This window comes from Heliangelus exortis, chromosome 31 (genome assembly GCF_036169615.1).
Source record: "Heliangelus exortis chromosome 31, bHelExo1.hap1, whole genome shotgun sequence".
NCBI lineage: Eukaryota > Metazoa > Chordata > Aves > Apodiformes > Trochilidae > Heliangelus > Heliangelus exortis.
In genome coordinates, this window is record NC_092452.1 from 757,189 (window position 1) to 782,870 (window position 25,682).

General features: G+C 57.0%; 1 protein-coding gene across 3 annotated transcripts in view; it reads right to left on the reverse strand.

Annotated features, from left to right (window-relative positions):
- LRP1 (LDL receptor related protein 1) overlaps window positions 1-25,682 on the reverse strand; it is a 75,348-nt gene that overhangs the window by 26,002 nt on the left and 23,664 nt on the right. Inside the window, exons 7-34 of one of the 3 annotated variants that reach the window (XM_071729469.1) lie at window positions 14,957-15,119; window positions 14,154-14,376; window positions 13,643-13,832; window positions 12,299-12,442; window positions 11,806-12,042; window positions 11,246-11,426; window positions 10,726-10,948; window positions 10,332-10,521; window positions 9,954-10,079; window positions 9,572-9,712; window positions 9,193-9,318; window positions 8,815-8,931; window positions 8,650-8,730; window positions 6,477-6,644; window positions 5,952-6,134; window positions 5,613-5,813; window positions 5,283-5,528; window positions 4,808-5,005; window positions 4,232-4,436; window positions 3,928-4,092; window positions 3,311-3,555; window positions 2,876-3,007; window positions 2,549-2,776; window positions 2,197-2,371; window positions 1,579-1,673; window positions 1,196-1,345; window positions 807-947; window positions 576-704 (exon numbers count right to left, since the gene is read on the reverse strand). In XM_071729469.1, the coding sequence (XP_071585570.1) occupies window positions 576-704; window positions 807-947; window positions 1,196-1,345; window positions 1,579-1,673; window positions 2,197-2,371; window positions 2,549-2,776; window positions 2,876-3,007; window positions 3,311-3,555; window positions 3,928-4,092; window positions 4,232-4,436; window positions 4,808-5,005; window positions 5,283-5,528; window positions 5,613-5,813; window positions 5,952-6,134; window positions 6,477-6,644; window positions 8,650-8,730; window positions 8,815-8,931; window positions 9,193-9,318; window positions 9,572-9,712; window positions 9,954-10,079; window positions 10,332-10,521; window positions 10,726-10,948; window positions 11,246-11,426; window positions 11,806-12,042; window positions 12,299-12,442; window positions 13,643-13,832; window positions 14,154-14,376; window positions 14,957-15,119 (4,803 nt within the window). Of the gene's footprint in view, window positions 1-575; window positions 705-806; window positions 948-1,195; window positions 1,346-1,578; window positions 1,674-2,196; window positions 2,372-2,548; window positions 2,777-2,875; window positions 3,008-3,310; window positions 3,556-3,927; window positions 4,093-4,231; window positions 4,437-4,807; window positions 5,006-5,282; window positions 5,529-5,612; window positions 5,814-5,951; window positions 6,135-6,476; window positions 6,645-7,608; window positions 7,660-8,649; window positions 8,731-8,814; window positions 8,932-9,192; window positions 9,319-9,571; window positions 9,713-9,953; window positions 10,080-10,331; window positions 10,522-10,725; window positions 10,949-11,245; window positions 11,427-11,805; window positions 12,043-12,298; window positions 12,443-13,642; window positions 13,833-14,153; window positions 14,377-14,956; window positions 15,120-25,682 lie in introns of those variants that run through there. The other 2 variants (XM_071729468.1, XM_071729467.1) reach the window with 2 other exon arrangements.

The window sequence follows — 25,682 nt, forward strand, 5'->3', positions numbered from 1 at the left end:
TGCATCTGGGTCAGGGCAGCGCTTGTTATTCAGTCCCTGCCCTGACCCAGATGGTGCAGCAGCTCTGCCAGCCCCCTCCAAAAACACCAAGAACATTTTGCACACAAACAGCCTTTGAGAGGCCCTGGCAGTGACTGGGAAGTTGGAGGGGTTCTCCCCTCCCAAGGGAGACGGTAGCAAAAGGTGTGGGGACTGGGGACCTGTGGAGCAAATGCTGAGCCAGCTGCCCACCCCATTCCTGGTGACTGCAGCGAGTCAGTGACCCAAGCCCGCTGCAGGCAGTGAGGGTTCCACCTCTCCTTTGAGGGCTCCCACTGTGCTGTCCTGCTCTTCTCCTCCCAGTAAACACAGAGCCCTTGGTGTCAGGGCAGTGCCCTCATGTTCATCACTGCCAGCCCTCACAGGAACCCCACATGAGGGTATCTCTGCATCCCAAGCCCCCTCAGCTCCCCAGCATCCCTCCACAATGCTGCCGGATGCAGGGAGGTGTGGGGCAGCTCACAGCCAGGGGAGGCTGTGGGTCCCTCTGCTCCCAGCAGGTAGTTGGGGTGTGGGATGGGGACAGGAATGCTCACCTTCACAGGACTGCTGCCCACTCTTCAGGCTATAGCCCGCGGTGCACATGCAGGACCGGGAGGTCTCGGAGGTGGGGAGGCAGAGCTGTGAGCAGTCACCATTGTTCAGACTGCAGGGGTTGGTTCCAGCTGCCACGGAGAGAGGGGGGTGAGGGACAGTGGGGGACAGGGCACAGCCCCCGAGGCTGCGTGAGGGCCAGCAGGAAGGGACAGAGCCAGCCCTGCCCTCACCTTGCTGGATGCTCTCGTCATACACCTTCATGTGCATCACCAGCGTGGTGCTGTTGCGCAGCACCGTCACCTCTGTCCCATCCTTCTTGTTGCATGTGCCCATCCTCTCTGAGGCTTGGTCAGCCCACCACAGCTTGTTGCCTGGAGGAGAAGGCAGGGACATGTAGCAGCTTTCCCCATCCCCTCCCACCCCAGCAGCAAAGAGTGGTGGCTCCACACAGATTTACAACCAATGGCCTGGAAAAAGAGGTGGTCAGAGCTCAGCCTTTGGTGTGGAAGCACCCCCTCCACAGCTGCTAGAGGTGGCAATGAGCAGTCTGTGTTTGGACAGGACCCAGAGAACAGGAAAGGGCTCCATGAACCACCCCCATCACCCCGCTGGCTCTCACCCATGATGGCCAGGGCAGTCGCCTTGCTCAGCTGACTCTTCAGGGACTCAATCACCTCCAGGTTGCTGCCATCCAGGTTGCATCTGTTGATGGTGCCGTTGCCAGAGCTGATCCAGTACAGCTTGCTCTCCGGGTAGTCAATGGCCAGGCCTGGAAAGCAGAGGATCATCAGTGTCCAGGTGGCACACAGTCACCATCTGGGAGGTGGGATGGGATCAGCAGAGCAGATGCAGTGACAGAGAGAATGAGCACACAAGGTCAGGGTGACCCAGCAAAAAGTGGCTTCCAGTACTCCAGGGAGCCAGGGTGGGGCCTTGAGGCTTTTAGGGCCAACAAGGGCATTGCAGGTCAGGGTGGTACTGAGGGGAACAGGGGGTCCATACCAACAGGCCCTTTCTGGTTGGTGAAGAGGAGTGTGCGATTGCTGCCATCCATGTTGGCCACGCTGATGTTGTCCCCATCTGTCCAGTAGAGCTTCCTGCACCAGTGAGGGGGTACTGAGCACGGCAGAGCCCCATGGGGATACCCACACACACAGCTCTCCCAGCCCACCCAGACTCCACCAGCCTCTACCTCCCCAGCCTGCTCCCCAGGCTCCTCTCACCCTTCTCCCCTCTTACAGCACAACCAGGGCAGCCCGATGACCCCCTCAGCTCCAGTGCTGGGACCCAGGAGGGATTTGGTGCTTGCGAGTACTCACATAGCACCCCCCAGACTGGCAGACCCTTGTGGCTGCACACTCATCCACAGCCTGTCCTCCTTCACGTGCACACGCGTGTGCACACGAGGCAGCCCGTGCCTTGGCACGTGCTGGCAGACACACACCCCCCCGAGCTGCTGCCCTGGCTCCTCTCACACTTCCCACACGTGCTGACACACAGGGAGAGCAACTTGCTGTCACCCCACCTCACATGTGCTGTCACACACGTGCTCGTTCACATGCACCTTCTCCTCCTCCAATGCTCCTGGCCTGACCCCCACCCAGCCCACCAAACACTCACCCCTGGAGGGGGTGAACCACCAGGCAGTGAGGTTTGTCCAGCCCCTGGATCACGGCGTTCTTGAAGGATCCATCCAGCCGAGCCACGTTGATCTGCTTCTTGTTGGCATCATAGCTGGTCCAGAAGAGGTTTCTGGAAACCCAATCCACAGAGAGGCCGTGAGCATTGGGCAGGTCTGAAAGGGAACGAGAAGAGAGACTCATTACTTGTGAGAAAGGGACTGGAATGATGCTCAAATGAAAAGTAAGGGCTGATCACGTGGAGCCAAAGCCTCTGGAGGGCTGGTGGCTCTGCCTGGCTCAGGGACCTTTGATGGGAAAAGCCATGCAGGGCACTGTCCCTCCAGACCCACCTGCAGAGACAACAGTCTCCACCCCAGTGCCATTGATGAAGGCCCTCTTGATGGTTTGGGTGCGGACATCAGACCAGTAAATGCGCTGCTCCAGGGCATCGTAGTCCACAACTGTGACATTGTCAATGTCAGGCACCGTGAAGGAGATGATGTAGTTGTAGTAGGGGTTGTCAATGTCTACGCCCCGGATCTCCATCTGCCGCGCGTACAGCAGGAACTTCTTAAACTCTAGGGAGAAGGATGAGAGGGGCAGTCATGGGACCTCAGCGTGGTCTGCAGAGAAGGTCCTGAAGCACTTGGCCCAGGGCAGTCTGGGCAGACCCCTACCATAGCAGGTTGTTTTGTCTTTGTCCAGCTTCATGAGGTGGGGGCAGGCACAGGACAACGTGCGGTTGTAGTTGATAAGGCAGAGGTGGGAACATGGCCCTTTGCCCCCGTTGGCTTCACAGGGATTAGGAGCTGCAAAGGGTATAACACTCAGTGACATCCCTGTTCCAGGGGGCACCTATCCAGGAGAGCTGCAAACTTCCCAGACCCTGCCTGCTTCACAGAGGAGCTCTGACCCATCAGCCTCATCGCCCAGGACACTTTTCTGCTGGTTGGCCATGGCCATAGCAGAGGCCCCTGGCTCAGCAGAGGGTGAGAAGGAGCAGCCACGGGTGGGAGCAGCCCCCACATGATGCTCTGAGTAGGTGCAGGCATGCACTGAGTGCCCACCACACTCCCCCCACTCTGTCTCCTCCCCACTTCCCCGGGCCTCACCCAGGGGCTGTCGGGAGGGGTGATACACTTGCAGGTCAAATGGCTGCGTGTTGGTCCTCTGCACCACTGTCACGTTGTGCCCTGTCCACTTGTTGGCCTTGGCCAGTGTGTTGGTGCGCCAGTCGGTCCAGTAGACCTCACCCCCATAGAGGGTGACAGCAAAGGGATGGGACAGGTACTCGTGTCCCCGCAGCACCTCGATGTGCCCCGTCCCATCATACAGGGCTGAGTAGATGGCATCTGACCTGGGCCCAGCAGAGACAAGGGATGAGAGCAGGCAGGTGGTGGAGCAAGGGGCACCCAACTTTAACCCAACAGCAACCCACAGGGTCTAAAGCAGCCACCTCCTCTACTCTGCTTAATGCTGCAGAGGGGGACAGCTGCTGATTTACACCAGGGATCAGAGCCCCCAAAGAGAAAACCCAGAGCAAAGGGTGTTGCAGACACAAACAGACTCCATGAAGCAGAGGGTCTCACTCCCAGCCCAGCAGTCAACCAGCAGAACAATCCAGGAGCAAGAGGACAAGATGCCAGAGCTGGGAGGGATGGGAGGGCAGGGGTCCAGCAGGGAAGGGAAGGAGGAGGCAGTGGGGTGGAAACGGATGTCCTGGTCCTACCTGGCATCTATCCAGAGGATGCGTTTCTCCAGGTAGTCAACAGTGAGCCCATTGGGCCAGCCCCCTGAGCCTGTCTCCTTGTGGATGGTGCGCCGGCCCGCGCCACTCATGGAGGCGGCCTCGATGCGGGGCAGGCTGGCATCCCAGTCTGTCCAGAAGAGGATCCTGGAGGGACAGCAAGTGGGAACAGTCAGCACAGGGACACTAAGCTTTGCCTCCCAAATTGGCAGTGGGCTGTGTCCTCAGACATGAGACCCCAAGGGTGCCACCACGTCCTGGTGACTGATGTCCCCTCCTGCCTCACCCATAGCGGGGGTCCAGGGCAATGGCGCGGGGATGCTCGATGTCCCCAGCCAGCAGCGTGGTTCTCATGGTGCCATCCAGCTTGGCCACCTCAATCTGGTCCAAGTTGCTCTCCACCCAGTAGATGTTGCCAGCAATCCAGTCCACGGCCAGCCCCTCAGGGGTGGCCAGGCCATACTGTATCACCACCTCGAAGCTGGTCAGAGCTGTGGAGCACAGCACCAGGAGGGTTCAGCAGACGCCTCTTCCCTGGCCCACCCAAGACCACTGCACCCAAAGGGCTCAGCCCCATATCTCTGGCCTCCATATCACTGGGGTCTCACTGCAGCACTGCTGTAGAGGGGGCCCAGCTTTGTGCTCCCAGCTGCTGGGCTGCAATTACCACTAGGGAGGTGCTACAAATGCTAATTAGCTCCTACATAATGAGCAACGTTGGAGAACAGAACAAGATCACTAGAGGGCCTGCGGGCTCCAGCGGCTGCACCACTGCAGGGTGCCAAGGAGCCATTGTGGGCACCCCGGCTCTCCCAGCTGCCTGGCCCCCACCAGATTGCTCCACGACCCTAGGGCTACGCACCCCCATTCTCCAGCAGTTTTCCCCTGTAGATTTTGTCCTCCACCACGTCAGTCCAGTACAGTGAGCTCTGGTTGAGGTGGAAGTCCAAGGCGATGGTGTTGCGCAGCCCGGGGACCAGCACGCTGTAGTCACCCCGGTGCAGGTCGATGCGGCGAATCTCGTGGCGGTTGGAGAAGATAATGAAAGGCTTGAAGGGGTCTGGGGGAAGTAGGGCAGAGTCAGAACAGGGGCCCAGGCAAGGCAGGAGGAAGATGTTTCTGGCTCCTGGCCCCAGTCTCAGCTACAGAACCACCCACACCCCTGCACCATAAAGGGCTGCTTGGGGATAGCAGGAGGGATCTGCCTGGGGACAGCAGGGAGGTCTGCTCTCAGCAGACAGACCCTCCCAGGACGTGGCCATCCAGCCCCTGCATGGCCACTTGCTCAGGAAGAGTCCAGGGAAAGACCTGATTCCACAGCTCCCCCACACACACACCCAGGCTGCGGCAGCTCTCGCCATCAGGCTCCAGCATCCAGCCCTCGTAGCAGGAGCACTTGACGTTGTACTTGTCCTGCTCGCACTTTTGGCTGCACTTGAGGTGCTTGGCACAGTAGCTCTGGATCTGGCAGGTCTTGTTGTCCGAACCCAGCTCCATCCCCAGGGGACAGGAGCAGATGATGCCCTCTCCAGGGGCCACAGTGCAGTTGTGGCTGCAGCCACCATTGTTCAGCGAGCACTGGTCTGCAGAGAGAGAACACACTTGTCAGGTCCTCTTCCCACCTCAGGCCCGTGGAACTGGCGTGCAGCACACAGATCCACACTCACCACAGAGCTCGCCCTCATCCGAGCCATCCCCACAGTCATCAGAGCCATCACAGAGCTTCTCAGGGGGGAGACAGATGGAGGTGTTGTTGGCGCAGGTGTGGGAGGGGGGTTTGCACACCAGCGACTCGCAGTTTTCTTCATCCGAGTTGTCTTCACAGTCACTGTCCCCATCACAAACCCAGGCCTTGCTGATGCAGCGGGCTGTGGATACAGAGGAGACATCATTTCAGGTACTCAGGGTCCTGGCTGCCCCAGAGCTGGTGTCCCTCCCTTGCTGTCCCCTTCCCAACAAACCGAGGCGGGTCCCAGCCCCTTCATTCTCCCCTCCCTGGCTCTCACCTGAGTCCTTGCAGCCAAACTTGACATTGGGGTCACAGACATGGGTGACCCCCTCACAGTTCTTCTCGTCACTGGAGTCCATGCAGTCCGTGTCACCGTCACAGCGCCAGCGCATGGGGATGCAGAGCCCGTCCAGACGACACTGGAACTCGTCAGTGTGGCAACCCCCGGGCGGGCGGGTGGCTGGGGACAGGGAATGGGCACCCACTCACTGCTTCTGACCAAGGAGCTGGGAACTGGGTGGGCTCAGGGGATGGGAATGGGCGCCCAGATGAAAGGAAAGGGCCAAGGGCACCCAGAGGTGCAGCAGTGGGTATCTGGCATGCGGGGTGGGCAGAGGAAGCTGCAGAATTCCCTGCCTGGAAGGGGAAGCTCTGCTCTGGGAAGGGGGTTCACTTCTTCAGGCCAGGACAGCAGCGGAGCTGACATCCAAGAGGGTCCATCTGCCACTCCCTCCTCCCCCAAGGGCAGGACCTGAGTGTCCCCATGGCAGGACACAGGGAGCAGCTGCAGCCTGGGGCTCACCCTGGTTGGTGCAGTTGGCGTGAGTCTCGTCACTGTAGTCCCCGCAGTCGTTGTCCCCATCGCAGGTCCAGTGCACGGGGATGCAGCGCCCGCTGTTGCACTTGAACTGGTTGCTGGAGCAGGAGTGGCTGCAGCCTGCCTCGTCACTGTTGTCCCCACAGTCATTGTCTGCAGAGGGAAGGGGAGCAGGGAAAGAGGCTCAGAGAGAGTCCGAGGAGGGGTTGAGGGCTGGCGGAGGCACAGCAGGAGGAAGGAAGGCAGAGACCCCCCTGCCAGAGGAGGCGGCCAAAGGGAGCGGGGAACAACTGGGATCAGACAGATCACACCAGCAAACAGGACGTGGGGCAAGGGGCAGCACTGCAGCTGGACCCCCACCAGAGAGGCTGAGCTGAACGAGAGCCCCCAGCCCTCCCGCCCCCAACAGACTCCCAGGCAGCACCAGCAGCACACAAAGAAAATGAAACACAGAAACTGCATAGATCAGCCATGTACCTGGGGAGGCTGGGAGGGTGCCCAGCACCAGGGGCTTGCTCCACTCCACAGGGGGAGCGGAGCTGGGGATGTTGGGGATGTGATCCATGGGGAGGGGAGCTGGCATGGCCAATTGGAGGGCCTCATCTTGCCTGGAGGAAAGGCCATCACCCACTGATGGGCAAGGGGAGCTGTAGTCTGATGGTACTGGGACACTGGCAATGCAGCCCCTCTGCCTGTCCTGTTTTGCTGGAACCACCTCAGGGCTCCACTTCACTGCACACACCCCCTCTGAGCTTAGGGAAGGGCCTCTGTCTGCCCTTGCACAGGGCAGCTCACAATGGGCACAGGGACAAATGACAGCACTGATGGCTGCTGTGTAGCTTCACCAGCTCCTGCAGTTGCAGATCCCAACCTCTCGTTCCCAAGCAATTCCACCTGAAGAGCTGGGAGGGAGGGAGGGAGGGACAGCTGCTTCACTCCCCACCACCCAGCACATCCCTCCTGATGCTGGAGCACAGGGGGCACTGCCAGAGTGTGGGGAGCATTGCCAGTGTCTGAAGAAGTAGCTCATGAGGCTCGTAGCACTCTGGAGGGGGCAGATTTAGGGGTTGCCTGGGGCCAGGTTGGGGGTCTGGTGCATGTTGATCTATGCACTAACCGGTAGGCTTTGGACAGTTCTTTTCGTCAGAGCCATCCCCACAATCTTTTTCTGAAACACAGAACCAACCAGACAGGAGAGTGGGCACAATGACAAAACAACACAACATGGCACAAGCACAGAGAGCAGCACAAAAACACGCTGACGCTGGGACGTGAACGGTGACATGGAGAGGGACACACAGAGGCTGCACAGGCAACCAAGCAGCCTAGGAGGCAAGACCAGAAGCAGTGGAGGGTGCTGGGGGGCTGGGACAGCCATGCTGTGAGACCCTCATTGCTGCAGCTCCTGGTGAGGCTCTTCGGCTGCACGGAGGTGCTCCTCGCCAAGGCCATCACTGTTGTGAGCTGCCAGCACTGGTGGGTCCCCAGGAAAGGAGACTGTCCCTTGACAAGGATGACTCAGAGGTGGGGCTGCCAGAAGGTGGCCATTTGCTCAGGAAGAGTCCACGGAAAGACCTGCTTCCACAGCTCCCACTAACCCCTGCACCAGAACATGCACCTCGCAGCTCTGAAATGTGTCTTGTCTGCTCTGAAGCCACTAATTAAACCTAATGATGCAGACCTGCTAGGAAGAATGTAATAAACCTGTGGGGAAGGAAAGCAGCCTTGGGGCCAACCCTCTCACCCAGGCCTGGCCCTGGAAACAGGTTCAAGGCCAGATGTGAGCTCAGCAGGAGACCTTCCCTGCCTTCCTTGGGGCTATAGGACCTGGCTCATCACTGTCAGCAGCACAGACCACTCATCAAGCACTGAGGCATAATTTTGGCCACCTTGCAAATAACGCCAAGGTCTGCTGAAATGATCCCTGCCAGGCTGTTCCTGCAACACACACTTCCCCAAGGGCAGCCAAGGAAAATGTGGGTCTCGGTGTTGTCGGATGCGCTTACAGCTTCAGCTAATGCCTCCTCCTCTCCAGGGCCTGGGCTCTGCTCTTCAGCCCCAGGCTGAGAAGTGGCTCCACAGCAGGCTGGCACCCCTGAGTCAGATCTTAGCATCCCCAGCAGCACCCTGTTTGCCACTGTGGGGCCGTGGTCCTTACCGTTGTCACAACGCCAGTTGATGTTTATGCAGCGCCCGTTGTTGCAGGTGAACTGTGTCAAGGGGAAGCAGGTCGGGTAGGCTGCAGGGGAGGCAGAAATACAATCAGCATGGTGCAGGCATCCTATGCCCCAGTCCCCAAAGGGCCCTGTGCTCCCCAGCTCACCGCAGGAGGCAGACTCGTCAGAGCGGTCCCCGCAGTCATCATCCAAGTCACAGGTCCAGGAGATAGGGATGCAGCGGCCACTGGCACAGGAGAACTGGTTGGGGGAGCAGGTCCGTGCTGGCCCAAGAAGAGACAGACAGAGCTTTAGTAGCTGCTGGTGCCTCACTCTGCTTGAGGAAAGGTGGGGAAGAAAAGCCCCGGGGCTCCTGCGAGGCACAGATGCAGAAGCCAAACTGGCTGCAAGGTGGGCAGCCAGGACACACGAGGCCCAAAACCTTGACCTCAACCCTGCAGCCTGCAGGGAACAGTGAAGGCTGCAGCTCAGCACAGCTGTGCGAGTTCCCCTCCTCTACCCCGAGGATGAGGCAGGCTCCTAACCTGAGCAGGTGGAGTTGGACTCATCCTCATTGTTCCCGCAGTCGTTGTCCCCATCACAGAGCCAGCGGTTGGGGATGCAGCGGTTGTTCTTACACTTGAAACGGTCTGAGGGGCAGGTGTGCTGGTCTGCAGGGAAGACACATGCTAAGGACCTGCCCTTCTCCATCCCAGCCCCACTCCTGCTTCATTTCCAGTGGAGAGAAAAACTGAGACAGAAAAGGGCAGGGAGCCTCAGGAAAACTGGGGACCCAGGATCCTCATCACTGTTTTCCCCGTCAACTGCATGGATCTTGCTCCCCTCCCAGAGCTGGGGAGGGGATGAGGGGGTCCTGGCTAGCACACAAACATCTATCCCACCACACAGGAGGTGACTACGCACGGCACAGCTCAGGGGCTTCATCACTGTTGTCCAGGCAGTCGTTGTCCCCATCACATTTCCAGCGCTCCTGGATGCAGCGGTTGTTCTTGCAGGCAAACTCCCCGGGCTGGCACTGCGGAGGGGGGATGTAGGACGGGTTGGCTGGCAAGGGAAAAAAAACAGGGAGGGAATGATTTTAATCAAGTGGAAGGGTAGCAGCGAGGCAAATCCCATGTCTCCAGACTGGTGGGATGTCTACACAACTGCCCTGAGCACAAAACAAGAAGCCCACGACCACGTGGGAGACCCTGGCTCAGCTTTCATGCAGGGTCCCAAGACAGCCCCTCCCAACCTGAGGCGTCACTGATGATGTGCACATCCCCTGGGCCCTGAGCCAGCTCACCTTTGCAGGTGACAGTGTCTACTCCCAGGATCTGATCCTCGGCACAGGCACACTGACGGCCCCTGGGGGTGGCCAGGCACAAGCTGCTGCATCCACCATTGTTTACACGGCATTTGTTGGAGCCCACTGAGGAGGCAAAGGCAGGAGTGAGGGGAAGGGGACTTCAGCACTCAGAGAACCCTGCTGACCCAGGGCAGGGATGATTGCTAGCAGGGTTTACAGAAAGACAGGGCACACTGGGACGGACAGAGCGCTGTGGCAAAAAGGAAGCAAAAAGAGGTGTGGGGCTGCTTAGGCAGGGCACTTCCTCAGACACCCCCCCACCCCTCCCTGTGCCTGGCAGGTCCCTGCAGTGCCAGGTGGAGGTGGGCCCAGCACCTTGCTGCTGCTGTGCATCATACATCCGGATCTCGAAGATGGGCGGGCGCTCGTTGCGCAGCAGGCTCACCACCTTGGAGGCCTGGTCCAGACGGTAGATGCTGCCACTGCGGTACTCGGTCCAGAAGAGGAAACTGCTGTAGTGGCACAGCCCAAAGGCATGGTTCAGCTCAGGTCCCTCGTACACAATCTGCAGTCACAGAGGGGGGGAAGGGCTCACCATTAGCTGGGATGCGTGTCTGGGGAAACCCCACGCAGCAGGACGAGGCAAGGGATGTTGGAAGGGGAGAGGAGGGGGCAGGTGGCAGGTGAGAGGGGCTGAAGATGGATCAGATGCCCACAGCCCCAACTCTGAGGCCATCAACAACCAAAAGTCCACAGGACTTCCACTTGCCTTTCGCTCGGTGCCATTCAGATAAACCATCTCGATGCGGTCGTAGAAAGCATCCACCCAGTAGAGGATCTTGGCAGGGATGTCCAGGCTCAGCCCGTTGGGCCACAGGACAGTCTTGGAGGTGATGAAGATGTTGCGGTTGGAACCATCCATCCAGGCTCTCTCAATCTTGCCCCTTTTGCTGTCCTTGGGATCTTCCTCCCAGTCTGTCCAGTACATCCACCTGCCACAGACACAAAGTTGTTACAGACACAGACGAGCTGGGCTCAGAGCCCACCCCACCAGAAAACTGAAGAGGAACCAGCTCTGCCTCCACCCAACAAGGTGTAAACTCCATGGCAGAGTGGGTGACACAAAGCAGAGGGAAGGTCCTGCTGCCACCACTGGAGCTGCCGCCTGGCCCTGCTGCCACAGTTCACGAGCATCCACAAGTGCTCAGAGCTGCAGTGACAGCCGTGGGGAGCTGGGGACCCAACCACCAGCTCTGATGGTGCCCCCCTGCCCACCCAGGCACCCGCACCCATTCAGGGGGTCCACCACGATGGCTCGGGGGTGGGTCATCTTCCCCTCGATCAGCGTCTTGCGTGTCTGGGCAGCCTTCTCCAGCCGAGCCACGCTGATGGTCTTTTTGGGGCCGTCATCAGTCCAGTACAGATTGTTCCCCATCCAGTCCACAGCAATCCCTTCCACGTTGTGGATGCCTTTGGGGAAAAGCAGGAACAGGCGCTCGTCACCAGGGCTGCATGGCAGTGGGAAGATGAGAAGTGGAAGCGACAGCCCCACGGGATTCACCACAGAGCATTCAGCACCACCTGACCCCAACTCAAACTGACAGGGATGATGGAGCCCCCCGACTCCAGTGCACCCAGCTCCTCCCTACAGGTACCGCAGGCACAGGGAGCCAGGGTGGCAAAAAGGCAAATTCAGAAGCGTCCTTGGCTGGTTCACCCTGAGGCAACACAAACACTCTTGTCTGGCAGCATGGAGATGTGCTGAGCCCCCAGGAACCCTGACTGAAGATCCCCCACCCCTCCTTCCTCCTCCCATCTGACTGGACTAGAGCCACCCTCAGCCACCCACCGTCCTTCAGGATGGTTTCTCTCTCTGTGCCATCAATCTTCTGGCGCCCGATGAGGTAGCTGGTGGTGTCAGCAAAGTAGATGAAGCCAGTCTCAGCGTGGAAATCCAGTGCCCGGGGGTTCATGAGGTTCTCGATGGGGATCATGTGCTCATCTGGCACCTTGGCCCCCATGTCCATCCCACGGATGATGCCTGGACGCCCCTTCCCATACACCAGGAACAGCTCATGCTCAGGCTCTGCAGAGAGACAGGGAGAGCCACTGTCACCAGCCTGGACAGGGCAGTGCTGGGTCGGGCAGCCCGATGCACATAGCCATGGGGCTTTAGCAGGGTCACAGCTACAACACAAGGAGGCAGGAACCTGCCCTGGAACCCAACAGAGAGCCCACAGCTTGGGCTGAGACAGAAAGGGGTGTTAGCACCTGAGAGGGAAGGAACTGAAAAACTCCACGAACCCCTCACCCTCAGCTCTCCAGGAAAAGCCAGGACTCACTTTTGCAGGATTTCCCATCACTGCCCAGGCTGAACCCGGAGCGGCACCGGCAGGTTCGGGTCTTGTGGCTGTTCCCGAGGAGGCAGATATCTGAGCAGCCTCCTGGCTTCCCAAACTGATCAGGCTCACAGGCATGGCTCCTCACTGCAACATAGAGCAGAGGCTCCAGCACCCAGAGGCAACCAGATGCCTCCAGGGCAGAGATGTTGTGCCAAGCCACAGGTCCACACTGGCCAGGAAAGCAGCACTAGTCCACATCCACAGAGATGATCTATGGGTGCTGCTGGCCTCAAGGCAGCTCTCCAGGCATTTAGGGGAGCCCCTTCCTGTAGTGAAATGAGGCAACCTCATGTGCTGCATGAGCAGTAGGGGCCTGCCCTAATCAGGCACAGGTGGGCTTAACACAAGCTCATGCCCACTACCTGGCAATTAGTGGCACCTGGTTGCCTCATTTCACTACACCTTCCCCCCCAGAGCTCCCAGCTAGCCAGCCAGGTGCTGAGCACTGCACAGGACAGACAACACAGGGAAAAGTCCTGCCCAAGATGAATGATCAGTGCAGAGCAGAAACCTGCACATTGTGGCCCTGACAACCACTGGGGCCATTCTGCCTCCATCCTTCCAGCCCATCCCTCATGGGCCACAGCAAAAGCTGGGCTGCCCAGCCCCTCTGCTGAGAGCACAGGCAGGATGAGTCCCTGGCACAGGGAAAGCCAGCACCAGCCAAGAGAACCCCCTTAGTCACACTCCTTCACTGCTCGGAAATCTCCTGATTAGTTTTATATTCTAGAAAATGCCAAGCAGGCTGGAGGCACTAAGAGGATTTTAAATGAGTAAATTGATTAACTGCAGGAAGGTGGTGGGGGTGGAGCAGGCAGACAGGGACGGATGCGGGGTGGGGATGGCACCTGCAGTGCCAAAGCCTTTCAACTCCCTTGGAATCCCGGGAGCACACGATTCTGGTTGAAGGGTGAGCACGCTGGCAGTGAGGACCAAGAGCACACGAGCACCACAAAAGGGAGCCATTAATATTTAAAGATGCCTCATCTGCTCCCGTGTCCCTGCACTATCCAAGTAAGACGTGATCGATTAACCATGAAGTGCAGCGGCCTGGCCCATGGGGACAGCTGCCACGTCTCTCACAGGAGATGGAGCAATAGTGGGGACAGGGGGGGACCCGGGAGCAATCAGGCTGCAGGATGCTCCTGACAGAGGCTCCTGGGCAAGTCAACCTATCCTGCGTATCTGGCCCCATTAGGAGAGGGAACCAAGAAAGTGCAGCCTGTCCCCACCATCACCCATTCTTTGGGGTCCAAGGAGCCTTTTCTCAGGCTGGGGTCCCACCTGTGGGCTGGCGCCGTTGGTGGTAGATGTGCAGTGCTCCCCCCTTGTCCACCCGTGTCACCACCTGGTACTCGGTGCTGTTGAAGCGGTTGACACGGATGACACTGGTTTTCTGCTGGGCGTTGGCATTGTCAGAGTTGGTGGCATAGAGGTAGTTCTCAAAGACTGTCAGCCCATAGAGGTGTTCAATCTGGAAGGCACCACACAGGCGTCCACAAGGAATTTAGGAGGAGACACAAGAACCCCAGATCCAATGCGTGTGAAGCCCCAAATTCCTGCCCTGATTCCTCCCCATGGCTCTTGCTCCCGTCTCATTTAGGGCACAAGACTGGGCTTGGGAGGCAGATGCTGCAGGACTGGTTGGTGTTCAGCCACTCACATCTTTTCTTTGCTGGCTCAGCAAATCCCAGCCTGTGGACCAGAGTCCCCCAAGCTGGCCAAGCTCAGACAAGCCTCCAGCCCCCTCTGCCATCAGGACCCCAAACCCTGACCTGCTTCTGGCCCTACTCACCAGGATGCCCTGAATGATGGTGTGTCTGTTCTTGCCTTCATAGTCCACCACCTCAATGTAGTCCAGGTAGGCGTCTGCCCAATACACCAGCCGGTTCACCAAGTCCAAGGTGATGCCATGAGGGAAGACAATCTTGCTGTCCACCAGCTTGGTGCGGTTCTGCCCATCCATGTCGCAGCGTTCCACCTTGGGGATCTGCCCGTAGTCGGTGAAGAACACTTTGCTGCATGAGAAGGGCAAATGGGGGAGCTCAGAGCCTGGATCTCATGGGGCACAGACATAGTGCACACTCATGCCTGCAGACTTTGGGGTGGTTGGGGTCCACCACAGCAGCTCCCAGATGGGCTGGCCTAGAGGAGCTTCTGGCAAGCTTCATGCTTGCCAACAATCACCAAGAAGACCCAAGTTCAGATGCTGATCCCCCCCCAGTGCCACACCACCTTGACTCTGCTCCCAATACCAGTGCCCATTCCTGGTGCAGTGTCAGCTGAACAGAGGCTTGGGCTGTTCTGACCCACCCCTAAGGACCAAACCTTCATCTCCTTCAAAACTGGGAAGCACCAGTGGGCTGCTCAAAATGCAGCACCCGTGGTACCCGTGGTCTCAGTCTCAGCTGAGAAAATGCTGTAATTCACTTGCTGCTAGAGCCCAACAGGGTCCTTGCAGGCAGCAGAGTCATTTCTCCAGCAGCATGAGTTCTGCCCTGCTGGACTGGACACCCCTGGCTTGCTCCACAGCCCAGATTGATGGTGCTGCACCAGGCAGCAATGCTGAACGCACCCAGCCCCAAGCAGGACTCTTACCCCATAGTTGGGTCCAGCGCTATCCCCTTGGGGTTGTACAGCTCCAGGTCCAGCAGTGTGACACAGGTGACTCCGTTCTTGTTGCAGACAAAAATCCTGTCATCGATGTCATCCACGAAGTAGAAGTTGCCCGTGAGCCAGTCGATAGCCATCTGCTCCACATCTAGGCCGTGGGAGAGCAGGGTGAGGAGAGGTTAAGCAGGGAGAGAAGGGGCCAGGAGCTCCATGCGTGGTCTCGGGCCACATCCCATCACATCTCAAGTGCAAATGTAGCTGAGGAGCAAAGCCACGATCTGCTGCAACCCCAGAAACCTGGCCCTGGTCACCCCATATGGATCAACACAGCCACCCATCCTCTTCCCCTTGAGGGAGACAGGACCTGCCACCCCTCAGGAAGCCCAGCTGCGAGCAGCAGCACTGCTGGAGACATCACACCCATCCGGGACAGCATCCCATGGGAGCAGCAGCTAGAGCAGGGGGAGGCTCTGCAAGGTGGGAGCTGGAGGAGGCAAAGCCCAGAGAGCTGAGTGGCACAGGATGGGGAGAGGTTCAAATGACAGCACTGGGATGGCAAATGTTCCCTGAGCCCTCGCTGCCAGCAGCACAGGGAGGGACAGCAGCAGCCCCCAGCCCAGAGCCCTGCTCAGGCCAGGCAGCCAGGGCAGAGCTAATCCAGAGCCATCCGGATGCCTGAGGCAGGTGAGGGACAGCATCTGGCATGCAGTGTTTTAAGTACTTAATTAAACCAGTGAAAGCTGTTAAATCGGATAAAGCCAGCGCACCCAAATTCCTTCCTTGCAACCAGGTCAGTGCTCAGCACTGCTCGGCCCCTGCTCCAGCCCAGGCCAAAGGCCGGGGTGAGGGGCTGCAGCTTCCAAGGGCTCTGTCCCCTGGGACAGAGATGCCAAATGCTTTGGAGGTCTGTCCCCTCAGTCAGTGTCCCCCAAGACCCCACACCAGCACACCACAGTGCCAGCATGGGCAGAGCAAGGACAAAGAACCAACAGCTCCACAGCCCAACCACCCCGAGGACACCAGGCCCCAGGCAGCCCTGGATGAGCAGGGCCAGACACCACTGAATTATTAACCAGTGCAGAAACCCGGAGTGCAGAGGGAGGGAAAACATGAATCAAGCCAGGACATTTTGCAATGCCCTGCTCGCAGGATTCAGCTCAATGATATCAAGCCCTTCCCTGCTGCAGCACCATGAAGCACTGTCTGGAATTTGATGAGACCCAACTGATGAGCACCCAGTGCTCATACAAGCCCCATACAAGCACAAACCCAACCCCCAGTTCCCCAACTCATCCAGGCCAGCTCACTCGCCTCCACAGAGCATTTCATGCCAAGGCCATGGCCCTGGGGACAGGGATGTCCTGCTGGTGTTGATAGCCAGTTGGTGACCAACCACCCTCCTCTCTGGATGGGCGAGGCCGTGGCATCCACAGCCCCCACCCAGCGTGATGCATCTCGTAAAAACATGTGGAAACAGCCAAGAGCCAAGGAATGAGCATCAAACCAACTGAGCCATGCACGGAGCCAACCAAAGGCCTGCGTGGAGCTCCTGCCACACTGCCCACCATGCCAGAACGGGCAGTGGGGATGGGGCAAAGTTGGGGCTCCTGGTAAAGCCAGGGTGCCCACACCCCTCAACTGGTGATATGCGGGTGATAGAGGTTTTCATGTTGAGTGAAAACCACCCAAAAAGGCTCATGGGGGTGGCGTGGGGCAGGCGAGAGCCATGCTCTGCCTCTGAGATGGAGCTGCCTGAGTCATGCTGCCTGGGCCAGCACCTGCCCTCCTTCCCCTGGCACCCCCACCCCTGATTCACACCCACCCCCCAGCCCCCCCTGACAAGGGGAGGGGGCGGCAGAGCCGGGCGCAGGCAAGGAATGCTGCAGCAAAGGGATGTGCAAGAATTCCCCAAAAAAAGCAGGTCTTGGCTGGCGCCTGCGCGGCTGAGTCAGAGTCACAGGACTGGGGGAGCGATCCAAGCTGGGGCGGACGGAAGCACCCGGCGGGACGGTGTGGAGGCCCTGGCCCCCCATGCAGGGATGGGGTCCCTCTGGAGGGGGATGGCCATTGCCACCCCAGCACCCACCCACCCCTCAGTCCTCCTGTCCCATCACTCGACCCTGAACCCTCCGGTGTCACGGGGCTGTCACCACCTCAGTGTCTGTGTCCCACTGAGACGGAGTCGTGTCCAGCCCGTCCAGCATTGAGGACATTCCCCAACATGGCTGAGCAGGAATCAGAAGGGAAAATGGCCAAAACAAGTGACAATTCCCAGCCCTCACTTCCTGGAGCCCACAGCTTCCCTGTCCATGTCAGAGGTGAGGGTCCTGGTTCCCCCAGGGGTCTCCCAGCCAGGCCCCAGCTCCGAGCAGGGCAGCTCTGGGCTGGGATGTGGGGGTGACGCAAGCACTTGCTCTTCTCCCAGGCTGTATTTTTGCAGCTGGAAAGCATTACCCTCCTCAAAAGCTTTTGTTTTTCTGCTTGCTCCTTCTCTCCCTGCTCCTTCACAGAAATAAGTTTTTATTATTATTATTATTATTATTATTATTATTATTATTATTATTATTATTATTGTTATTTTCAGCTTTTTCTTGTAGCCTCAGCTAAACCTGGATTTCCTCTTAAACTTTCAGTGGAAGCTAATTTAGCAAATGTCTATTTTTAACCCCTTGTGTTACCACACAGAGACCTCTCCCCCCACTCACCACTTGGCTTTGGGAGAGGGGAGAAGGGAGAACGTTGCCTCTTCGCACCAAGGCACCATCTCTGTACCCTGCAGGCCAGTGAGTGCCCAGGGACAATGTGCCATGGCCAAGACCCACATAAGGACCCAGCTCAGGGCCACCACCAGGGACCAGCCTGTCCCCGAGCACAGGAAGCATCCTGTGAACAACTTCCACAGAAAGAAGAAACCAAAAGGCAGTGAACACCTCTCTCCCCAGCAGTGGTGGTGGTGGGGGTGCTGGCTGGCAAATCCACCATCCCCACCAATTCCCATCCCAGAGTCAAGCTCTCCTCCTTGCTCAACCATGGCTGGGCGTTGTAAGCTATTGCAACATGCAGAACTAATTTCCCAAGATTTATTTATTTGCTAGTGTTTGAAAATGAGCTCGTGGGGGCAGAAAACAGGGAATGTCAACTTTACAGGCTCTTCCTGGAAGAAGCTAACCAAGCTCATGAGGATGGAGAGTCCACACCACTGGCCCCACTCGCCCACAGTGCCCAGGACCAGCAGTGACTGAAGTGAGCTTTGGCTGCTGCCTTCCTTGGGAGGACAGGGCAGACAAAGGCAGAGAGAGCATCAAGAAGTTCAGCAGTGCACAAGTGGCACGTTGCTCAACAAGGGCGGGCTGGCAACTTCAGCAAACTCCAAAACCCACCCAGCACAGATGTTTCCTGGTTTTATGCTCAACACAAACCAAGTGATCCTGACCAAGCTTTTGCTGAGGTCCACGTCACAAAACCATCCATGTCACACTGTGTTCCTGACCCCATCAACTCCCAAAAGTCTTCCCAGCCACTCTCAGCAATAAATTTCCCCCTTCCCAATTCCAGTTTGATCCTTGTGCTCAATGCATCTGGAAGCATCTTGTCCCACTCAAGCAGCTCCTTGACACGAGTAGGTCACAGACTCCATGGCTATCCAACAGAGCTCCTGCCAGAAGTTCTCCCTCCCTTCACCCAAGCCACAGAGCATCTGATTTACCCCACAACCAGTCAAGCACCACAAGGCTGTTAGTTTTTTGGGGAACGAGCTTTGCTGACCCAGCACATAGTTTTCCTCTGCATGAATCAGTTGTTGTGCACTCTGCAAATACATCAATTGTGGCCTGACACAAGGAGGAAGGAAACGCACAATCTTCTCTCAGACTAAAACATGGATTTCGACACAGTTCTGGAACAGCTGCAGTTAAGATGTGTGCAGCTCAGCAGCACACCCTGACTCTTGCACGGTTAAGCACGGAAGAAGAGAAACCACCTAGAGTGGTGAAGGTACAAAGAGCCTGGAAATAAGTGTTCTGTGCTGCAGCCATCTGGAAGAAATCCTACTGCTTTCCTCACAGGGTGTCTGGAGCAAGGCAGGACAGGGGCATTGGTCAGGAGACATCCCAGCTCTGCTGAGAACCCTCCCTGCCAGACCTGCCTTTGAAGGAGGTGAAGACATCACTCCCAACACCCAGCACAGAGCTCCATCACCAAAAGTCCTTGCCCCCTGCTCTGCTGAGGTACATCCTCACCTTGCCCCAGCACATGGGAAAGATGAAAGAGCTGGACTGAGTTCTGCTGTTCAGTTCAGTTATGGTGGATCAGACCAAACACGAGCCCCAGCAGTAAGGAAGTGCCTCTGGCATTTGGGCTGCAGTGACCACAGACACGCACAGGGATAACCCTGCAGCCCATGGTCCAAGCAGACAATGCCCCACGCTGCTTGTCTGTGCTGCACTGGAAACTCAGAAACCACCCAGGAAGCATCCTCCTGCTCTCAGCAAAACCCAGACAAGCCAAACCCCTGAGGGGCAAGGGGAGGGCCATGTCCCAAAGCCACCCAGGAGGGAAGGCGCATGGCACGGCTGCGGTACCGGGCACCCAGAGAGCCAAGAGGCAGCTCCTGCAGAAAAAAAAAAAAAAAAAAAAAAAGCTTGGAAAAGTTGCCGAATGTTTCAGTTCAAAAACGCCTCCAGAAGAGGAACGGAGGCTCGTCAGGAATGCAGTCCCCAGGGCTTCTCAAATACATTGGTTTCCTACTTTCCTTTTTATAGGGAATGATCCATTTGATACATTTACATAATACCATAATCTGGAGGAATTTCTGTCTCTTCCCCCCACAGACATCCTCTCCCCCGGAGAACAAGACCGTCTCTGTAACGGCAGTGTACTCCATGGATAAACACTGCTCCTGGGGACAATTTTCCTTAATTAGAAGTATGTTAACAGGACAGGCACGAAGACAAACTACAGCTCTGGAGGGCGCCAGCGATGGGAGGGACAGGCACCCCGCATCCCTCAAGGGTCCCACACAGTCCCCCCAGCTCCCAGGAACAGTCACCTCCTTGTCCAAGGAGCTGCCACCTCCAGCCTTGCTGCCAGCTCCGAGATGGGGAGGAGGGGACCGCGGACGGGAGAGACACCGGCACACACAGCCACCACCATCACGTCAGCCTTGTTTCCTTAGAAAACCAGGCTAAAAAATAAATAAATTTAAAACACCCTCTGTGAAGCTGTTTAGCTCAGAGGAGCGACCGCTGGGTGGAAGCTGGTGGCCCACGGCCAGGACGTCTGACTTGGCATTTGGAAGGATCCTTGTGGCCTCTGCGCACACGCACGCCCACATCCGCACAAGTCCAACGCTTCCCTGGAGGTAAAACCACCCCCCCGGGGCTGTGCAGACCCCTGGTTGCTGGGGGGGCTGCAGGGGAAAAGCCCCATCCCAGCCATCCCCAGGGACAGAGCATCTTCCTTCTCCAAGGAGCTGCCAGACCCCCATGTCCATGCCTGTCCCCCCCCCCCCCCCATCCTTCAGGCCAGCCCCACATCACAGCTGCATCCTAAGGGGCCACCAGCCCCTCTCCAAGTGCCAGACACAGCCCCAGGCTGACCCAGCCTCCAGCTGTCTGGGGTAGGGACAGCATTGTGGCACCCTCCTGCCAGACAGCTTGAGCCTCCCCGGTCCCAAATCTGCCCCCTCCCCAAGGATGGGCCTCCTGCAGCATCCCTGTGCAGCACAGGAGGTGGGAAGAAGAGGAACAGAGAGGGAGACCAAGCTCCATCTCAGCTGCGTGGAGGGCAGCCAAGGGACCGCTAATTACGCTGCCTTAATGAGGCCATTCCACAGGCAAAAATATTCAGCAGAGGCTGATGGAGGGACAGGGCACTTGGCTTCCTTCTGGGTGAGAGGAGAGAGACAGAGGCTCAACGGGAACCCAGGGAATTATCATCCAGATTATTTGGGGGGGGAAGGCAGGGGAGCAAGAAAGTAAAAATGGGGCCATTCTGGGCAGGGTTTGGCCACAGTGAGGTGAAGCTGGCATGAGCACAGCTGGCAGAGGTGTGTGGCAGATGGACAGATGTGTGCAGGGATAAACATGCTCCTGTCCATCTGAAATCAAAGCCATCACCCCCTCCACAGAAAGAGCTGATGCACTCTCATGCATCACTGCTACGAGAACAGCCATAAACAGTTAAAAAAAAAAAAAAAAAAAAAAGGATCAGCAGACGAAATTACCAATCATCCTGCTTTCTTGCCAAGTAAGTTCACATTGGAGCCTCTTTCTTGGCTAGTATGAGGCAGCAAGGAAGAAAAATAGCTTTCCATGCAAAGTGGGGAAAGAAATGTACTTGGATTCCTCTGCAGAGCAACATCTCCCTGAAATCAATTTGTCCCAAACCCTACAGCTCTTCTGCTTTTTTGGCAACAGGACAGGTAATTACGAGTAACAGGGCTGAAATGGAGTCAATGAAAACAACCTCCTAGACACGCTTGTTTAGATAGATGCTGCCCAGGAAGGTATTTTAATAATGGCCAGATTGCTATCATTTAGGGCTTATAATGCACTTGGGATCAAATGTCCTGATATTTCAAACCCCATCCCGGGGGCTTGTTTTATAAAAGAAAAAGAAAACAACAAACCTTAAAACAAGAAATAATAAATCAAGGAACCTCCACAATCCTTTCCCACAAGCCCTGGATACATCCTGCTGAGCAGTCGACATTCCTGCCTGCTCTGCATGGGAGCCAGCCTCAATCCCCAGGCCAGCAGCCCCAGGGCAAGGCCAGCACAGCCCCAGTTCCCTTCCTGCAAACCCACAGCCATCACCCTGCACTGGGAGAGAACCAGAGCTCCAGAACTGGTGGCACTGGCAACCAGCAAACTTCCAGCACAACCAATGCATTCAGCAGAACAGACCCCAGTCTAACACCAGTTCTGACTGTGCAAAAAGTCGTGGAGTCAGCTGAGAAAGGGGAAAAAGAAAGAATAGGGGAAGAGGAGCTGTCAGAGAGCCATGGAGGAACCTACTCAACATTGTTGAGTATTTTTCCATAGTAAAAGCAAAGGACTCCTGCCTTTCCCTGAACATCCAATCACACAGCACTGGAGCTGAGGCTTCACTGCTCACAGAAATGACACAGAGGCTGAGAGGTGGCTGGCTTGGGGTCAAACTGCTGCCAATTAATGGTGTCCTCTTCAGGAGGGCTCCTGGCAGAGCTGAACATCCCCGAGCTGCTGTGCATGCTCTGGGGAGGTGTCACCACCTTCTCACATCACCCCCACCTCTGCCCCTGAACCCAAGGGGTCAGCAGCATCAGCCAGGGATGGCTGCACAGCAGAAGGGCCCAGAAGCAGGTCTTTTGCTCTGGTTTGGATGTGCTGTGTTGCCCTGAAATTCTTTGGAAGCCCAACTCCAAACAAATTGAGGACGCTGTCTTGGGAAACACATGGAGGCTGGAATCTGGCTGAGAAAACCCATGTGACTGGAAAGCCCACCAAGGAAGTGGGGTCCACAGAGACCAGCAGAAGCTCCTGGGGTGATGCTCGGCTGGTCTGATCAGAAATCAGTGAAGAAAAAACCCCACGTGACCCCAGAGCAGCGCTGCCCCTGCGTGGGGCATCTGCCTTTCCGTCCTTGAGCCCGAGGAGCCAAGCAATGCCTGCCAGGATCCTCCTCATCCAAAAACAGCACTGGATTTTCACACAGAGGAAAAGGGCAAGGGAGGAAGGATGAGACAAGACACCCTTGTTGCAATTCAGTGCTGGCAGAAGGAGGAGCTCTCCTGCCCCATCACACATGGGCTCCTGCCCCATCTTCCCCAGGGGCTGAGCCACAGGGTGCTCGGGTGGGCAGGGAGCAGCCCCCAGGGATGCTGAGCTCCAGGGGCTGGGCAGGAGGGTGCCACCCCTGAGATCTCTGCTGGGAAGGGGACAGGCAGGACCCTGCCATCCCCTGGTGACCCTGGTCACCAGCACTGCCACTAAGCACTACATATCTTCCCCGTCACCTCCGTGCCAGAGAGGTGCCAAGGGCTTCCCAGCAACTACTGGTGGGCTGAAGCAATTGGATTCCAACGTGAGGTGGCTTTTTGCAAGAGAAATAGATGTAAGGCTTTAACCAGCCTCTGACTTTTAGTGTGTCCCTGGAAAAGGACTTGGGGGGAGGGAACCAGCCAGCTCAGATCAACTGAGAAAACCACTGCCTGTGAAAAATGTCCATGGGCAGCATGTATTTGGGAACCGAGGGACAGTCACTATGAAAAAGTGAACTGGTGCTCAGACTGCAGAGAGAAAAAAGGGTTTAGCAGTGCAAGGACTGGGGGAAAAGCAAAGCTTTTCAGTACAGTGGGTCTTGCCAAGCCCTGTTAATAGCATTCATTTAACACATCTCCCACAACACAAGTGACACTAATCTCTCTGCAGGAAGGAAGTGGGGACAGAGAGGCAGGGAGGCAGGGCTGCTATCAGAGCTGGGCTGTGACATCCCACCAGCCCTGCCCCTGACAGCTGGGGGCTGCTAATTTCCAGCCCTTCAGCATCAGTCTTCCCCCATCAGATGCCAACTCAAGCCCCATTAGCAGCAGGCACCCGGGAAGCCTGACTCCTGCTGTTAGCAGATAATGCCATAAAGAAGCAAATAAAGAGAAAAACCACTAATTGGATTCACAGGTCCCTCCAGTGTCCTGACAAAGAGGAGCCAGGAGTGACATTATCTCCTCATCACAACCTCCAGCACTGGACCCAGGGCTGGGGAAAAACTCATTTCTCCAACTTGTCTGTGCACATGAACAAACCCTGCCCTATAGGGACCTCTCCCTGCACATCTCCAACCATCTCCTTCCAAGGTATCTTGGATTGTTATTGCTAAAGCAGCACTTCCAGACAGCAGGCATCTGTCCAGGCAGCAGGTAAGCTGCAGGGAAGGAGGCGATGGCACGACCACACCACAAGAACATATCTTGGAGCTGACAATCAGTACCCAAGTGTGTGTTTGTGCTCCACAACCCACACCCAAGGTCATTTCACCTTCCACACTGGAGGAGGGACCCTTCCACAGCTCCTCCACAAGCAGGCTCCACACAGCATCCTCAGGAGCTGCTGGTCCAGGTTTCCAGGTGGATGAGAATGCTCCCTTCATCCCAGGAGAAGGGCAGGTGCTTCCCATCCAGAGCAGCTCATTTCCCCTCTTCCCACTCTCAGCTATCTCAACTGATCAAGAGAATAAGTGAACCACAGCACCATTTCTTGTCTGGACCTGAACACACTCTTATTATGACCTCCCTTCCCTTCCCTTTCTGAGCATAATTAAAAGGTCATGTCTCAGATTAACTTCCTGGAGCTGGAGCAGCCCAAAAGCATCCCCAAAGCCTGCCAGGCTGGCAATCTCATCTGGGTTCAACGCAGGGGCTGTGGGCAGAGCTGCAGGTGCTGATCTGACACCTCACTGCCAGTTGCTTATGGTCAGGGTGGTGGATCCTGTGGCTGTCACCTCAGCTGATGAGCCAGGACACCAAGCCCTGGGGCTGCTGCATCCTCAGCCTCACACCATCCACACCCTAGAAAACTCAGGGAGCTGACTGCAGAAAGGCACCAGGACGACTTCAGGAACACTTTCAAACTCCCCACCCAAATCCAAAGCGTTGCCCTTCCTCTGGGGCAACCCACAGCTCATGGCTCATGTGCCATCCACAAACCATGGCCACTGCAGCAACTCCCTGCTGCAGGAAATTAGAACATTAAAACTGAACCTGATGGGAGAGCCAGAGCTTTACATGACACTGCTGTCTGCCCCTCTGGTGAACTATGGGGAGACCAAACTCAGGCTGAGGAAGCCTTAGGAGAGGAGCCAGAAGGAGCATGTCAAACCTCCCTAAACCCCCGGTGGGGAAGCGGAGAGCAGAGACAAGCCCTGTCCTGCCTGATTTCAGGCTATCGTCTGCAAGAGCAAAGGGTGGTGAGGCCTCTCCCTAAAAATACACTCTGCCCTAAAAATACCCAGTGCAAGCTTAAATTAACTGTGCTGAACACACCCTCAGCTGGGCACTGTGGCTGGAGCCTGCTGAGCCCCAGCCTCAGGGGCCCAGGGGTCACACACTTCAGGCAATTCCTCCCCGGCAGCCAACATCATCCTCAGCACAGAAACACCCTCAGGTCCCAGATCCACCCCAAGACCTTTACTCATTTGCAAACAGATCGGTTTATAAACGTTCATCCAATTTGCTAGGTTTAGCTATTGCTCACCACTGACACCACCAGCATCTCTGTGAGAGGAGAGGATCCCTCCTGCACCAGGCAGTCTGTCCCTGAGAGCATCCCTGCACCCAGTGGCAGGATGAGGCCAGGGAAGCTGAGAGCTGCAAAATCTGACAAACCACAGACAGCCCCAAACCCACCCTGGCTGATTTGGTCTGTGGTTTCAAAGGATAAAATCAGCCACAGTACAACCCCAGGAGTGGTTTCCCACATCCTGCTAATGGCACCCACCCACCTCCCCTCTCAGGGCACCCCACCAACCCCCCACTCTACCAGAGAGAGCACAAGAGGAAGGTGCCTGGAAGCCCATATCTCCTGCTGGGACCCCTCACTGTGCAGAGGCCACTGGGAGGGCAGGCACAGGCATGGGCCTGAGTCAAAGGGCACCAAAATCCCAGGAAACAATTCTCATTCCCGTTGACTGCTGAACTGGGACCAGCAAGCCCAAACAGGAGTCAGAGCTTTAACCA